This window comes from Urocitellus parryii, chromosome 6 (assembly GCF_045843805.1).
Source record: "Urocitellus parryii isolate mUroPar1 chromosome 6, mUroPar1.hap1, whole genome shotgun sequence".
Taxonomy (NCBI): Eukaryota; Metazoa; Chordata; class Mammalia; order Rodentia; family Sciuridae; genus Urocitellus; species Urocitellus parryii.
In genome coordinates, this window is record NC_135536.1 from 78,289,154 (window position 1) to 78,306,586 (window position 17,433).

Consider the following 17,433-nt stretch of genomic DNA (forward strand, 5'->3'; position numbering starts at 1 on the left):
GGTTGGGAAAATTTCTACTTCCAGAATTGATTTTTGAAGCAAATGAATTGGTACTACTAGAGCAATAAAAGTAAATGGGTGAAATAACTTCTAAGCTTAGAATTTACATGGTAATCATATTAAATTCAATAGATGGTACCTCCTAACTTTGGAAGTAACTAAAGGATGAAGTAAGTAAAGGGTAATTTTAGGTAAATTATGGGCTCTTTAGCCAAAATGATATGCAATTAGTAATACACATTGTGACTTCCTTGCTGTGCTTTATTTGTCACCCTTCCCACTTGGTTTCCCATTTACAAAAGTGGTTGGTGATAAAATAATTAGAAAGTCCTGGCATTAGTGTCAGAAAACCTGGATTTGAGTTTCACTTTTACCAGTTACCAGCACTATGATCTGGGATGGGTTACTTAGTCCCTAAGACTGTTTCTTCTGTGTGTGAGTGTGGAATAAACACTATTTCAAGAATGTTGTTAAGGCAATAAATGAAACTATGTGAAAATATCTAACATGGTGAATACTGCTCAGTAATTACAACTTTTATTTTTCATGGTACTGGCAGTCCAACCCAGTGCCTCCTCATGAATGCTGAGCAAGCACTATACAACTTAGCTACATCTCCAGTCCTTTTTATTTTTTGAGACAGTCTCCTTAAATTACCCAAGCTGTCCTTGAATTTTTAATCCTCCTGCCTCACACCCCTGAATAGCTGATTACAATATGCATCACCACACCCCACTAAATACTCCTTTTAAAACAAAAGCCTGCCCTCAGAATTTTAGAAAATTGTGTCTTAAATTTCTTTTAACAAGTGGGAGAAAGCTGTAACAAACAGGTAAATATTTAAACCAGTGTAATTTAGGGCAGCACTTTCATTTTGACTATTAAGTCAAAATGTCCTTATAATACTAAGACATTATTTGCCCTTTTCACTTTCATTCTCCCATGAATGGAGTTGCCAGAGGCCATATGATATGTAATATCACAACAGATTAAGCAGAAGCAAATTTAGCCTCATATTAAAGAGATTTGCAGAAAATGTAAAATAATACCATTCTTTTCACTAAATTTTTCATCTGTTTTGGAAAATTTAGGTTTTTAAAAAAGTGATTTGTTAACATGCAGCCATGTTTATTATTATTTTAAAAAATAATTAATAAATATATTTAAATTCCTGTTTTATGTTTTGGCAACTACTGAAAGATACCTTCCTTTTTGAAAATCTTTTCAAGGACTTTAGTAATTTCTAAGGGTAAAAAGGGAACCTGATACCAAAAAGTTTAAGAACTACTATGTTAGATGTGCTGTTTTCCATAAGAGGAAGACATGTTTGATTAATTTGTTGGAAGTATTTCAATGAACTTTTGCTTATTTAAGTGTTTAGGCCTGGAAATAATTTCAAAACCCTTTAAGTTAAGCCTAATAAAATTACACACACTATATATATGTGGGGGATTAAGGGCATGAATTGTTAGGGACAGAGAATTTATATAGAAATAGATAATTTAAAGGGAGTAATTTTGGATGAAGAGATATGATCTGTCAGTTTGATTTATACATTGAAAATTGGGAGAATCATGGTCAAGTGGAAAGATCACTGGATCAGGAGAGAGAACTCCCTGGGTTCCGTTCTATCCCTGGTTCCTTGGTTTATTAAATGTGTTTGTGGGTAAGATCTTTAATGTATAGGATGTCCATTCTTCAAATCAAAAATTAGAGTAAATTTCTGCCTTACTGTTTCTTTTGTTCATTTAACAAATGATTATTGATCATTTACTGTGTACTAGATTTTATTCTAAGTTACTACAAACATAGTGATAAAATAGGCAAGGTCCTTGCCTTAAGCGGACAACAGTTTAATGATAAACAAGTAAATGGATAGGGATAAACAAGTAAATGAATATATAAATAATTATAAATTGTATTAAGGACTATGAAGGAATCAAATAGTGAGAGGAAAATGCTACAAGCTTACTTACACACCTTACTTACAGGGAGGCTTCTCTGATACAATGATGTTTAAGTAATCAGATGGATGAGACAGAGGAAAGGGAATTTTCAGCAAAGAGACAGACCTCTGTGTGCAAATCCCTAAGATGTGCCTGGAGTGTGGTAGATGTTAGGAATGGTAGAAGAAAATGAGGTTGAAAAAGTAGATAATGTCTAGGTCATGTAAGGCCTTACAGACTCTGGAAGGAAGTCTATAGTTTTGACGTCTGAAAGGCTCAAATGTGTTCAAGGCTGAGAGATCTGTAAGGGATTATTTGGGTGATTAGTGATTACTGCTTAAATCTGTTGAAGTGTTTGTGATGGAGAATGAACATCGTTTTCCACCAATACCCTTGGTTGATGTTTTCAGAGACTAATAACCTACAAACTGATTTTAATCTGTGTTATTAAATGCTTAGGCTTTTATCATTAATTTCTTATTATTTGTCAAGTTAAATTTCTTTTTTTAGGTTCTTTAATAAAAATGTGTATTATGTAACAGTACATGTTAGATTTTTCTACTAATTTCATCTACATTTATTTTAGTGCTCTTCTTTTTAATGAAGTGAAATATATAACCACACTGGAAGATCTTCAGAACATAGAAAATGCTCTGAAAGGAAAAGCAAATATGGTATTCTCATATGTAAGAGCCATTGGAACGCCAGGTATTTATTAACTTCTGTTTTAATCCTTACTGGGTCTATGGACTAATGTCAGTATGTGCCGCGTCCCCTCGCCAGCAAAGGAAACACAACACAGGATTCTTCCTTCAGCAGTTTATTCAGGCCTTTATTTTGACATGTCTTCTAGCTTCTACTACTACTCCTACTGCTACTTCTATTGCTACTCCTACTCCTACTACTACTACTACTACTCCTGCTACGTGCCCCAGCCCTAATAAAGCAGATAAAGCCCCAATGCACAACTGCCACGTGGATCTTTCTCATAGGGTGTTTTACAGCTACGTGCCAACTCTCCCAAAATAAGGAGTTGTTTATCACAGGCCACCGCGCTTATCAGCGCCATCTTGTAATGGCGGCCACAGTACACAGAAACGGCTCACTACAGTTCCCCCTTTTTTGTTTTACTAAGACAATACAGGCGAGAGTAGAGGTCCTATCCCACTGTGCAGAAGTGACTGCATATGGTCCAGCCCTAAGGAGGGCCCTTCCCCAAACCTGAGGCCAAATCAGCCGACGCCTTTTTTCGTGGGGCGGGGCGTGGACGTCCAACCCGCATGCAATAGGACATGCTCTCCTTGAGGTCCACTTCAAGGATCACTCAAGTGCAGTGCCTTGCCTCGCATCCTGTATCGTGACGATGGTGGACGAAGGGGGACAGCTGAGGCTGAACTGTGACTGTTTAGAAATACGACGACAAACAAGTTGGTAGCACCCTGAAAGAAAGGCACGGACAGCAGAAAGGGGGAGAAATTCGGTCGTGACATCTGCCATTGTTAGATAAAGGCCATGACGTTCCCGTGGAATACATGTGTCTCAGGCGGAAAAACAGGAGGCCTAGTGAGCTGGCCACTTCGACATGCAGAACAAAGAATTGGGGGCTGGGCCCCCGGGGGCCAGGGAAGGCCTGTTATCAGCAAGTTCCCCTCTTTTGTTTATAGCATGTCAAAGGGAATCAAGTAGCCCCTGTCTTAGGTCGTCCACCGCCCCTGCACTGCTTACCCGTCTCTGGGGAGGCCCCATTCCCCTGTCTTAGGTTGCAGTGCAAGCGTGGAAGTTGCCCGTCACTGGGTACTACAAGATCAGCTCAGCATGTTGTGGCCAACAGGACATTGTTATGGTAACCGTCTCCATAAACAGGACCCATGACCATCACCGTCAAATGGCAGGTGTAGTTGAACCGTAAGATTAGTTAGTAAAGATCCTAGTGCAGAAAGGCAGGGAGGAGAGGTATGCACAGAGGAAAGATATGGTAGAAGTTCCAGCATTAGAAGAGTAATAAAAGAAGGGCATGTCGATCCCAGTGCAATGTTATAATAACTTGGGGTGCAACGACCATGTCAAAGGTTTACTGTTTAAGATGCGCAAGCCAGGCCTGTGGCGAGTTGCCATTTTCTAAAGCAGCAAGAGCTTGTATGATCATAGCCTTATCGTGAGCACTGCGGGCCTTGAGGCGACAGAGAAACCACAAACAGAGAAACATACCAAAGCAACACATTGCACCAAAAATGCTTACTCCCACCCACTTCTTAAAAAAGGAAAAAGCAGAAGAAATCCAACGGGTGAATTGTCCCAAAGTCACTGGTATGACACGGGTATTGTTCAAAGCAGCTATCTGAGTCAGTTGAGACTGGATCAAATTTTCTGCCACTATGGACCAATTTCCGGCCAAGCACTCTCCGATGATGCGGGAAGCGTTTCTGAAATCATTAAATCTGACAGAAGTTATGCACAAATGCGTACATTGGTCAACACAACCCAAAAGCATCAGGTCAGACAATTCTTCTACCTGAGCTTGAAGTAGGTCTATTGTTTGGTTAGCAGCTAAAATCCCTGACAAAAGATGTTGGTTAATTCTACTTTGAGATTTAGAAATTACTTGATTGTATTTTTACTTAAAAGCAAATTTATAGTAAACACATTTATCTCAAATATCTGTAACTGAAAAGGCAGAGTATCTGATAAATGTAAATATAAAACATAAATTATGGGTTTTCTGTTGAAGAAAAACAATTAGGCAAATATATATTAACTAATCAATTAGGCATGTGCTAATTAATTTATAGATTAACAAATATAGGTTATCTAAATATCTAAAATATATATATATATATTAAGAATAAGAACAAAACTTATAATTTTATTAACTTTATGTAACCACGTGGTCTTAAAATATTTGGATCCATTTAAATTTATTTTTAACTAGGAGTGCACTCTTCTATGTGACGTCACTTGATGTAACTGAAATAAGATCCTTGAGTATACATTTTTATTTTTATAGTTAGCAATGAAAATAAGGATTTTTTGGTCATCACAGGAACTTTGCCGGCTTGTTCCTGTGGCGAGCAAATGCATCCTCATAACCTTCAAAATTAAAAGTAAAATATAAAGAAGCATATTTGATATCTCTCATCAATAGAACATTATTTAGTAACACAACTATAGAGAAAAAGTCAGGTTATTTAACTTAGAACTAGCTTAAATTTAGGACTGTAACATAGAAACCTGTGGAATTAAGTTTTGTCTGAAAAAGATATCTTTTGTTAGCATTTACAGGTAGGCATTTTTTTAAAAAATACAGGCTCTGAGCAGCTCCGGTAGAAATCTGAAACACAGCAGTACAGGTTAGTGGCTGGAAAGCGGGACTAGAAGTCCTGTCTGAGTGACTGTGGAAGAACCAATGAGAATGAAAAGTCCTCCCGGAGCCTTGGACTCCTCCCACGTACGGGGGCAGAGCAATGGGCGGATCTATGGGTGGAACATCAGGTATAGAGCCCTCCTCTAGGTTCTCAACTTCCTCCCCAGAACTGGATTTATTACCCTTCTCACAGCAGGCTTTTACATCTGTTGTTTCCCGTTTTTTCTTTCTTATCTTAGCCTTACGTAATTGTTGTAATAACTTGTCCAATTCCTCAGAACTGTCCGAGCTACTTGTGTCCTTGGGAGTTTTTAACTCAGTCAAGTCCGGATAGAGCCTTCTCCCCTGTTTAACTTCAGACTCCCTTATCTGTTCACCCCTCTTACTCCTAATACTTTCTGCTACCTCGCTATGTGACCCCTCCGGTTTTTCTTCATGCAATTGCTCAAGAACGGCCTGACCCTCGCTCACAGCTTTCTGACATTTACCATCCATTATACATCCTCTAATTAACTTCCAAAGTAGTATAACACCATCCTTCAAGGTACCCTGCTCACGAGCGAAATCCAGGTCCTTCCCTAATTTGTCCCAGCTGGGAATCGTCAGACTCCCTGAAAAAACAAACCAAAGAGCTACAGAGTCAGTCTCTTCTAAAAACCTCTGTAATGTGCTCTGCTTCACTTTAAGTTCCTTAGAACGCAGCAGCCCATCCAAGGCCAGCAAAATTGGGCTTGAGGAGTTAACACCCATAATGTTTTCAAAACTATGAAGAAAGTGAAAGTACAAAGCCCCGCTCTCTCTTTATCTACAGAGGAGCGTCCCGTTTAATTATTATTATTATTATTATTATTATTTTTTCCCACTCTCTCTTTATCTACAGAGGAGCTGCCCCGCTTTCATTTGCGGATTCCCATTTACCCGGGAATTTATTATTTTTTCCCGCTCTCTCTTTATCTACAGAGGAGCTGCCCCGCTTTAATCGTGGATCCCACTCACCTGGGATTTATTCCCGCTCTCTCTTTATTTACAGAGGAGCTGCCCCGCTTTAATCGCGGATCCCATTCACCTGGGACTTATTCTTGCTCTCTCTTTATTTACCGAGGAGCGCCCCGCTTTCATTTGCGGATTCCCACTTACCTGGGAATTTACTGGTGCACCACCCCTGACTGCTGAAGGTTCTGGATCCTGGGTTCGAGGAGGTTTCCCCGTACGGGCCACCAACTGCCGCGTCCCCTCGCCAGCAAAGGAAACACGACACAGGATTCTTCCTTCAGCAGTTTATTCAGGCCTTTATTTTGACATGTCTTCTAGCTTCTACTACTACTCCTACTGCTACTTCTATTGCTACTCCTACTACTACTACTACTACTACTACTACTCCTGCTACATGCCCCAGCCCTAATAAAGCAGATAAAGCCCCAATGCACAACTGCCACGTGGATCTTTCTCATAGGGTGTTTTACAGCTACGTGCCAACTCTCCCAAAATAAGGAGTTGTTTATCACAGGCCACGGCGCTTATCAGCGCCATCTTGTAATGGCGGCCACAGTACACAGAAACGGCTCACTACAAGTATGTTGAAGTATTTCAAACAGTATGCAATCTCAGTATTTAAAATAAATTTAAAGCATCTTTATTATTATATTTCTTTAAATGGGAAGCATCATCTAGTGGTTGAACAAGAACTGTGGAGCCAGACTGCCTAGGTTAGACTCCTTGCCACCAGTGACTTTTATTAAGTGACTTAACTTTAGTTTCCTACTCACCAAGATGGGGAAACTCATTGTGCCTACCTCTCTGTGTTATTGTGAGGATAAAATTAATTCAAGTAATTAAAATATTTCCTAGAATATTAAAGAAGTTCTGTTTTTATTTCCTTACAATCCTCCTGGAACCTGCTATTATAGTTTCTAATACTCAAAAAATATTGTTGACTAAATGGTTTTCTATTTAATATTTATGATTTTTAAATTTTTTTAGAAATCTATTTTTGGTAGCATCACCTGAGCATTCAAATCTAATTTTCTCATAAAGTTGTTTTATAAACAACTGACTGGATTACAATTATGCTTTCAGGATTGTTATTTGTTGTTATAACTTAACCATGTTAATATAAAGTGTTGTTGTAGACATTTTAATAATTGTGCTCTGAAATAAATCATTTATTTGAAGTTTTGAAGTCTCAGTCTTTTTTTAATATTTATTTTTTAGTCACAGTTGGACATAATACCTTTATTTTGTTTATTTAGTTTCATGTGGTGCTGAGGATCAAACCCAGGGCCTTGTACTTGCTAGGCAAGCGCTCTACTGCTGAGCCACAACCCCAGCCCCTGAAGTCTGTCTTTATAAACATAAAGCCTACTGGCTACATAGCATGTCACTGAATGTAATATATGTGTAAAATAATATTTGACAATCTTCTGTCTTCTCCAGAGTTTCTAGTTGTAAACAGTGAAAGTGTTGAGCTATAGGGAGCTTGCACTGATGTAGCAAAACTTCCCTGTTTTTTTTTAATAGCATCAATATAACTGCTATATTTGGAATAGATTGGAAGGAACAAGAGTAGAATAAGAGGGAAAATTAGGAAGTTATTGGAATAATGCAGAGAAGAGATGATGGTGGGGGGCTTGGACTAGGCTGTTTGCAATGAGATGGCAATAAATATGAATTGTAGCAATATTTTGGAGGTAGGAATAACTGAATTTGTTGTCCTATTGGAGTGGAGTGAGAAATAGCAGAGGCAAGGGTGGCTGTGGGTTTTGACCTGAAGTACTCAAAAAGTGAAATGCTGATAACTGAGATGGGGAGAATGGGAATAGACTAGCCTAGAAAGTTTGGAGGGGAAGTTCTGAAGTTCACTTTAACATCAGACTTGTGAAATACCCATGCAAGTAGAGAACAATGGGGCAGTTGGATATTACTGGACTGCAATTCTTACCTTAGGTTTACAAACTGGGGATACAGACTAGGGATATAAATTTGAGAAATAAAGCTGTGAGATCAGAAGAGATCACCAAATGAGTGAGGCTAGATGAGAGTAAGACCGCAACCAAACCCCTGAGTCACTTCACCATTTACACAGTAAAGAGGTGAGAAGGAATCAGTAAGGGGTACTGTTAAAACATGAATCAGGCTGGAAGAGTATGTGGGGTCAAGAGAATTTTTTTAAATATTTATTTTTTAGTTGTAGTTGGACACAATATCTTTATTTCACTTATTTATTTTTATGTGGTGCTGAGGATCGAACCCAGGGTCTCGCACGTGCAAGGCAAGTGCTCTACCGCTGAGCCACAACCCCAACCCTAAGAGAATTTTTTAAGAAGCTTTATGTTGACAAGAAAGATCCAGTAGAAGGAGGGAAATATATCATGCAGGAAAAGAGGAGAGAATTTCTGGACAGGGTCTTTGAGTAGGCAAGAGGGGATGGAATCTGGTGACCAAGGAGAGACAGGGTCTTTAGTGGGAGCACAAAATGTTCACTCATGATAATAGGGATAAGACAGAACGTGGGCATCAATTCAGGTTAATAAATATGGTTTTGGGAGCTTGTTTTTTTTTTAATTGGTTCTCTTTTCTCAGTGAAATGGGTATGAAACCACATATTGTAGTAGAAATAAAATCTCAGTTTGGGAAAGAAGACATGACATTTAGGAGACCTGGAAATAAAGAATGGTTTCTAGGTAGCAATAGTGGTTACTATCAGTAATTTAAAGTGAGAACATTACCTAGTAGGTTTTGCTTTGTTTTGTTTTCCTTCAAGCCAACTTTACTTTCATGGATGTAGGGGCAGAATATACAGAGTACTAGGATTAACCTGTATTATGTTTTAGCCTAAATAGCAGGGGAATTAAAAAATTGACCATGAAATTTAAGCTTGATTAGGGGAAAAGAGCAGAGTGGAAGTGAAACGTGATAGGATCTCGGGATCTCTAGTCCTGGTAGGTTAGAATTGTGTGCCTGACAGAGTGACCTGGAAGTGTGTGATTGTGTGGGTGCTAGACACTGAGATTATGGGGGGAAGTTGCAGCATTGGGTAATCACAAGGCTTTGGAGTGAGACCATAGCAGTGACTGGTTAAGGTAGAGGTGAAAAGAGATTGCTAGAATAGAGAACGTCAAGAACTGATATCTCCTATACAATGGTGCCATAAATATACATTGGAGAAAAGATACTCTCTTCAACAAACGGTGCTAGGTAAACTGGAAATTCATAGAAATAAAATGAAATTAGACCCCTCTCTCTCACCCTGCACAAAACTCCAAGTGGATCAAGGACCTCAGTATTAGACAAGAGACCCTGCATCTACTAGAAGAAAAAGTGGGCCCAACTCTTTATCATGTCAGCATAGAAACCAAATTCCTCAACAAGACTACTAAAGTGCAAGAAGTAAAATCAAGAATCAATAAGTGGGATTGTATCAAACTAAAGAGGTTCTTCACAACAAAGGAAACAATCAAGAATGTGAAAAGAGAGCCTACAGAATGGATGAAAATCTTTGCCACTTGCACCTCAGAGCATTAATCTCCAGGATATATAAAGAACTCAAAAAACTTAACAAAAACAAAAACCCAAATAGTCCAATCAATAATTGGGCAAAGGAACTGAACAGACACTTCACAGAAGAAGAAATACAATCAGTCAACAAAATATGAAAAAGTGTTGAACATCACTAGCAAATAGAGAAATACAAATTAAAACTACAATGAGATTTCATCTCACTGAAGTCAGAATGGCTATTATCAAGAATAAAAGTAAAAATAAATGTTGGTGAAGATGTAGGGGAAAAGGCACACTTATACATTGCTGGTGGGACTGCCAATTGGTGCAACCACTTTGGAAAGCAGTATGGAGATTCCTTAGAAAACTTGAAATGGAACCACAATTTGATGCAGTTATCCCACTCCTCAATATATACCAAAAAGACTTAAAATCAGCATACTTTAGTGACATGGCCACATCCATGTTCATAGCAGCTGAATTCACAATAGCTAAGCTATGGAACCAACCTAGGTGCTCTTCAGCATATGAGTGGATAAAGAAAATGTGGTACATATATACAATGGAGTATTACTCAGCCTTGAAGAAGAGAGAAGTTAATGGCATTTGCAGGTATATGGATGGAAATGAAGAATATCATGCTAAGTGAAATAAGCCAATCCCCCAAAACCAAAGTCTGAATGTTCTCTCTGATATGAGAATGTTGACTCACAATAGGTTGGAGGTAGGGAGGAGTGGAGGTTCATCAGATTGGTCAGGGAGAATTGAGGGAAGGGAGGGAGGCTGGGAAAGGGAAAGACAGTAGGATGAATCAGACATAACTTTCCTGGGTTTTTATATGAATATGAATACACAGCCAGTGCAACTCCACGTTATATACAAGCATAAGAATGGGAAGTTATACTCCATGTATGTATGATATGTCAAACTGGGTTCTACTGTCATGTATTTAAAAAAAATTTTTTAGAAGGTCAAGAACTGAGAGGCTTGGATTTTGGAATGATCATCTATGTGATTTGCACCAAGGATTATGATAGTAGTAGTACTGGAGAGCATGACAGTATGACAGAGGCTCAGTTCCTCATGAATGAGGGGGAGTGATCCTGGCTGGGTGGTAGATGATGCTTACAAGGTAGCGGGTGAGGTCAGTGGAATAATGTGATGCAAGTACTAGGAGATTAAGTGTGAAAGGAGAAGATAACTGCTTGGGAATGAAAATGAGGAGAAAAGGGAAAACAATATAGGAAAAGGAGGGAATCATCAAGGAAATGCTTCAAGAAAATTTCCCAGAACTGAATTGTTTGAGCTTTTAAGTTGGAAGGGCTTTCAAGTCTTAGCACAAGGGATGACAACAGAGACACTCCAAGGTATCTCATTTTGAAATTACAGAAATTAAGAGTAGTGGGGAACTATTGTAAAGTCTTTCAGAGGGGGGAAAAAACGAGTTTGCAATTAAAGGATCCGGAATTGAAATGGCATAGAAACTCTTGTTTGTAGTGTTGGAAATGGAAGAAAATGGAACAACATTTTTAAGATTCTCAGGAGAAATAACCCTAGAGTTCTACATCCAGCCAACTGTAGTTAGTTGTGAAAGTATAATCAAGATGCTTTCAGAAATGCAGGTTGACAAAAATGTGTATTTTATATATCCTCTTACAGGAAGGTGCTAGAGAATTGGAATAAGGTATGGTAATAAAAAAGTTATGAATAGCAGAGCAAAGGACCCAACACAAGGTAGGGAGGGGTGGGTGGGAGGGGAGGGGAGGAGAGGGAAGAATTGAAAGAATGAATTCCCAGAAAGACAGTCATCTAGCAGGCCAAGTAGCAATACTCCATAGTGGAGCAAATCAGAAGGCTCTTTAGAAATGTCTTTAAGATAATGGAGTTGATAGTATACCTGATACATTTGAAGACTTGAGAAGGATAGATAATTATGGAAGAGTTTAGGAAGAAATTTAAATAAAAATTGTATAAAGGTAGTTAAAATTAAAGTTGTTCAAAAAGGAAAAAGATGGTCATTCTGTCCTGTGTGATTCATCTGTAAATAATACTTAGTCATAACAACACAAGTCTGAATATTGATCTAATAAAAATTAGAACTATATTGGGGCTGGGGATGTGGCTCAAGCGATAGCACGCTCGCCTGGCATGCGCGGGACGCTGGGTTCGATCCTCAGCGCCACATACAAATAAAATAAAGATGTTGTGTCAGCTGAAAAATGAAAAATAAATATTAAAAAATTCTCTCTCTCTCTTCTCTCTCTCTCTCTCTCTCTCTCTCTCGCTCTCTCTCTCTCTCTCTCTCTTAAAAAAATTAGAACTATATTAGAAGGGTTGAGGGGATGGGAAGTATGGGTTTCAGAAAAGAGATCTAATTTATTATCTTCTGTAGTGGGAAGTCAATAAGTAATAGTAAAGTTTGATGTCTGTCTACCTATTTGTGTATATTTTATGTGAGGATGTATATGTATTAGAAAATAAGAGTGTAGAATGCATTTAGAGACTTGAAGATAAATAACAAAAGAAATAGTGAAAGAATTGAAAATGTATGCCTCTTGGGGAGTAGAAATGGAATACAGGTTTGGGTAATGGTTGTTTTTCTTAATATGCTTCATAGAGTTGTCTCTTCAATAGTGTGTTTGCTAAAAAAATAGTAGACAAATACATATATAAAATATAACATGAAAATTGTGGATTCCTGTTGTCTTCCTATTAGGGAGAAATATGACAAATTTGTTACACTCTGAAGTATAACTCATTTTCCACTTACTCTTAATTCTTCTTTTACCTTGAGTAGAATATGCTTTCATTAGATAATTGTAATTATACATAGTATTGGGGTTCATTTTGACAAAATCATATATGTAAGGAATTTGATTTCATTCCCTGCTCCCCTATTCTCCCTCCTCTCTTCTACTGATCTTCCTTTCACGCCTTTATTTATTTTTGATGGGTAATTTCTACATATACATAAAGGTGAAATTCCCTTTGGTACATTTATATATATATATATATATGTGTGTGTGTGTGTGTGTGTGTGTGTGTGTGTTATAACATGATTTTGTTAATCATAGAATAGACTTTTTATAACTTCTTTGACTGCTTATATTTTCCTAACTGGAATCCTGCAAAAACCTTTCTTTAAATATAATAGGAAATAGAAGAGTATGGGGTAATGTTCAGAACAGAGGTTTACAGAGTCACATTAACTCCTTCTCCCTCCCAACTCTCTTCCTCCTCTTCAGAGCACAGAGCTGTCATGGAAGCTGCCTTTGTGTATGGGACCACATATCAATTTGTCTTAACTACAGAAATGGCCGTTTTGGAAAGTATTGGGTGTGTATAAGAGATATATTTCAACAATTTTGTTATTTGTTGTTCATTCATTTCACATTATTTAGTCAGCATTTCCATCATGTGCTCATAGCATGGGTTTATCTCAAGGAATCATTAGCAGATGTGAACAGATAAGTGAAACTTGAAACACCCTTCATTAGTTTCATTTGCTGCACCACAGTGTGAAGTTATACAGAAGTAATGTTAGACTAAGGTGATCAAGAACAGTATAAATAAGGCACTAGATGGCATCTTATAGGATCCATGGCCAAGTAGAGTACTTTAGGAACAGATCTCCCCCAGTGATCAGATGGGGGGCAAAATAGCAGCTTACTTTGTTATGACAATCCTAAATGTATTTAAGTACATATTTTCAACAGATGTCTGAATTTTTATCTTTGTCTAGTTTCTAGCTTATAATTCTAGATAGAAGCCAACTTTTCAGTGTTTTTGGTTGGGCAATCTAGGGTTAAAGTTTTTCTTTCCTTTATTACTTAAGAACACAAGTAATAACCAGTGCATTTTAAAGACTAAGTTGGCTTTAAAATGCTCTTCAGGAAAATTAATCTAAAGTAAGGCAAAATGGTGAGGGACCTTTTAATGCCATGTGAGTTTTAATGAGCCCCTTTGCTGACCTCTCAGAAAATTGTAGCTGTTTGATATACACAATTGTTTAAAGCCCATTTTATAACTGTAAATTTAGTGGTTAGTGCATAGAAAACTGATAGAGTAAAATGATTGGTGGGGGAAGGGAGGAAAGAAAGTTGGTGAAGAAGAAAGTTCCTCTAAAGAAATTGTGCTTTTATTGCTCTGTTTTTACATAAACCTGTATTCCTTTTCCCATTAGTCTCTCCTTGCTGAACTGTGATTCTGTTTCCTGTTTTAATGACTTAAAACTGATGCATACTTTGTTTGTATGAGAATTACCTTTCTAACACCTTGGTAATTATACTGACAGACAGTACCACAAGGCCACACTATAAGTAGTCGCTGAAGAGCAAGATAGCACAGTAAGCAGTAGTTCTGCCAGCCACTTTGCTACAACCAGTGTAGACTGCCAGTTTTCCCATCCTGGAATGGGGGAAGGCTTGCTGTTCCGATTCCTATGGTGATTCATGCTAGCCCCCACAGTTTCTCTGAGGGTTAGTTTGTGTTACCAGCTTCTAATTTTTCAGGAAATGTACAATTATAAAAACAGTAACATGGTGGTTATTCATTGGCAAGGTACGGGTTCTGTTATTTACCTTACACATCTTGTTCAGCGAGATTCATATTCTTTCCCTTCTTTGTAGAAGGTGTTTTGATTTTCCCCATTTTTAAAATTGGAAATACCATCATCCTGTTTTCATTTACTTTTGGGTATAGGATCTGTTGGGGATGTCTGAATTATTATTTCTTCATGAATAACAAGATGTTGAGGTAACACACCTGGAGGTGATGTGGCAGGGAAGGACTGTGGATTCTAAGTACAGTGAACCTGTGACATCATTTCTGGATGAAGTAGTTGGCTATGACTGAGTTTTCTCCTAATGAGGGTGCAGTGGATGCATTCTTTTTTACATTTGTTTTTTCTTTTATTCAAAAAATAGTTATTGAATGCCTTTTTTGTGCTAGGCAGTCATTATTCCAGTTTCAGGGCTAAAAAAGTGCTTAATACTGGTATATTGCTGTATCATGTTGTACCTGAATGTGTTTGAAAGACAAGTTAAAGGTATATAGATGGACAGTAAAAAGATAGCATGCCATAGAGTCACCAGTACTTTCTGCTACCTTGCCATTGCTTCCTTAAGAATAGACCAAAAAGGGTATTGCCGCTACCCCATCTATACACATCACAGTCACCTAAACAAGGTGGTGGGAGGGCTGACCTAGCAGCATCCAGTCCACTGGCTTGCCTGAACAAATGAGATCCCCTCTCTCAGGAACTTGGAAGTATACATGGTAATAGTCCTACACAGGAATGTTTTGCTCAATTATAGGAAAACTGAGGGGTGTCTTCACAAAGTGAGTTGGGGGCTGAAGTGTTATTGGCAAAATGAAGGTCCCTGAACTCTTAGTACTTGGGTTTTATATTTTTCTCTACCATTTTTAGATCCACTCATTTTAAATTTTTTAAATTTTAATTTTAAAAATTTAACTGATTATTTTTAGTTATACATGACAGCATAATCCATTTTGATAAAGTTATACATGCATAGTTTATATCTAATTCTAATTAGGACCCCATTCTTGTGGATATACATGATGGTGGGATTCACTTTGGTGTATTCATATATGTACATAGGAAAATTATGTCAGATTCATTCCACTGTTTTTCCTATTTCTATCCCCACTCCCTTCCCCTTATTCCCCTTTGTCTAATCTATTGCTTTACTTCCCCTACTTATTGTGGTTTAGCTTCCACATATCATTGAAAACACTTGACCTTTGATTTTTTTGGGATTGGCTTATTTCTCTTAGTTTGATAGTCTCCAGATGCACCCATTTACTAGTAAATGTCATAAAGTCACTCTTCTTTATGGCTGAGTAATATTCCATTGTGTATGTATATCATAATTTCTTTATCCATTCATCTGTTGAAGGGTACCAGGTTGGCTCCATAGCTTACCTATTTTTGAATTGTGCTACTATAAATATTGATGTGGCTGCATCACTGTATCATGCTGGTTTTAAGTCCTTTTTTTTTGTATTTTGTGGAATAACCCTTTAAACTTCCAAAAGGTTCTCTCCTTTTTGGTTTCTGTTATCTGAAATCAAATAATCCTTGATTAAATAACTGTCCAAGATTTTGTTGTTCAGAGGTAAAGATATGAACCCAACCTTAACTTCTGTACTTAACACTTCCCTTTCCCCATTATGTGACTATTCAATAGGTTATTGAGCTTTACCTATATGTTTCCTTGTATTTGAAATGTCCAGATGATCTGTTTTCTTGAAGAAGCCATTCTCTCCCTTTCTAAGTGCTATGATCTTCCTTTCTTCTTCTTCCCAACTTGAGGCAGAATGAAATATTTCTTTGTTCTGTACTGCATTTTGTATATTATAATACTTATAAAGTACATTTTGATTATTTTACTTAATTATTTCCTTTGGTTTAATCAGTTTGAGGATTTGAATTATCTTATTAATCTTTAACTTTAGTGTTTAGCATAGATCAAACACACAGTAGGCATTAAGTAAGTCTTTAAGTGTTGCTTCTCTAATCATTGATTCTATTATAAATTACTTAGTAATTAAATTTGAAATTAGTGAACCTTGAACACTCAGTTTAAGCATGTCTCAAGAATTAAAATAACATTTTAAAAATAATATTTTGTAGTATTTTGCCAAACCCTACGAATGCCATATGGAGATTTTTTAAATGCTATTTTAATTTTGGCAGGCCTTATCACCACTATAAGTATCTTTTTAAATTCTCATACTGAAAGGAATGCCAAAACTCAAATTATAAGCCATTGCCAAGTTTTGTAATATTTCAGGTGTAAACTCACAAATGCCTACCAACTCTCATGTGGTTTCTATTTGAAGGCATGTTTTGGCTAAAGTTTATTCCAAACACTTTGGATTTAAATTATACCTAGAAAATTTGTGTTAAAAAGCTTCATTTAATATAGTTCTAGTAAAGTATCAATATTTGAAAATAATCTCATTGTCCACAAGGGGCCAGCCTTTTATTGAAACAAAATTATGTAGGCCTGTCTATAAAGTAGAGCCACCTTGTGAAAGAACTCAGGGAGAAAATTGCCTATACAACTCATGTGGTTCATTCAGACATTAAGATTAATTTATTTAATATACTTTTCTTCTTTTTTTTTGACCAAGTTCATTTTATTTTATTTTAATGTTATTTAGGCTTCTACTGAGTCAGTAACTCAAAAGTATGAGACTTGAAGAAATTTGTTGTCATATCTTTTTTGTTGATAGGATCAGACATTGAACTTCATTAAGTGAATGTTCCTAATTTTTAATTTGCAGCTCTGAGAATATAGAACTTGCACATCTCTACTTTTTTCATTGTAACCTAGTCTCAGACTTGACCCAGCAATGTAGAAGAACACGAATGGAACAGTCATTGACGACACTGAACATTCACCTGTTTGTTAAGACAATGAAAGCACCCCTGTTGGTATGTGTTTTACTTTAATATAGTAGATAATTTGTACTCAAAATTTATTAAATTTTGATTCACAGCTATGTGTTTTACTTAGAAGAGCTTTTTTTTTTTTTTTTTTTTTTTTACTTTGGGCATATTTCTTTCATTTCATGGGATTTGTGAGTAGTTCCTTATTAAAG

The 17,433-nt window shown here is 37.1% G+C and overlaps 1 protein-coding gene across 1 annotated transcript in view; it reads left to right on the forward strand.

Annotated features, from left to right (window-relative positions):
- The window catches only part of Txndc16 (thioredoxin domain containing 16), a 98,274-nt gene that overhangs the window by 35,698 nt on the left and 45,143 nt on the right, over positions 1 to 17,433 (forward strand). Inside the window, exons 7-9 of the mRNA XM_026411039.2 lie at positions 2,533 to 2,654; positions 13,050 to 13,140; positions 17,116 to 17,266. Coding sequence (XP_026266824.1) covers positions 2,533 to 2,654; positions 13,050 to 13,140; positions 17,116 to 17,266 — 364 coding nt within the window. The remainder of the gene's footprint in view (positions 1 to 2,532; positions 2,655 to 13,049; positions 13,141 to 17,115; positions 17,267 to 17,433) is intronic.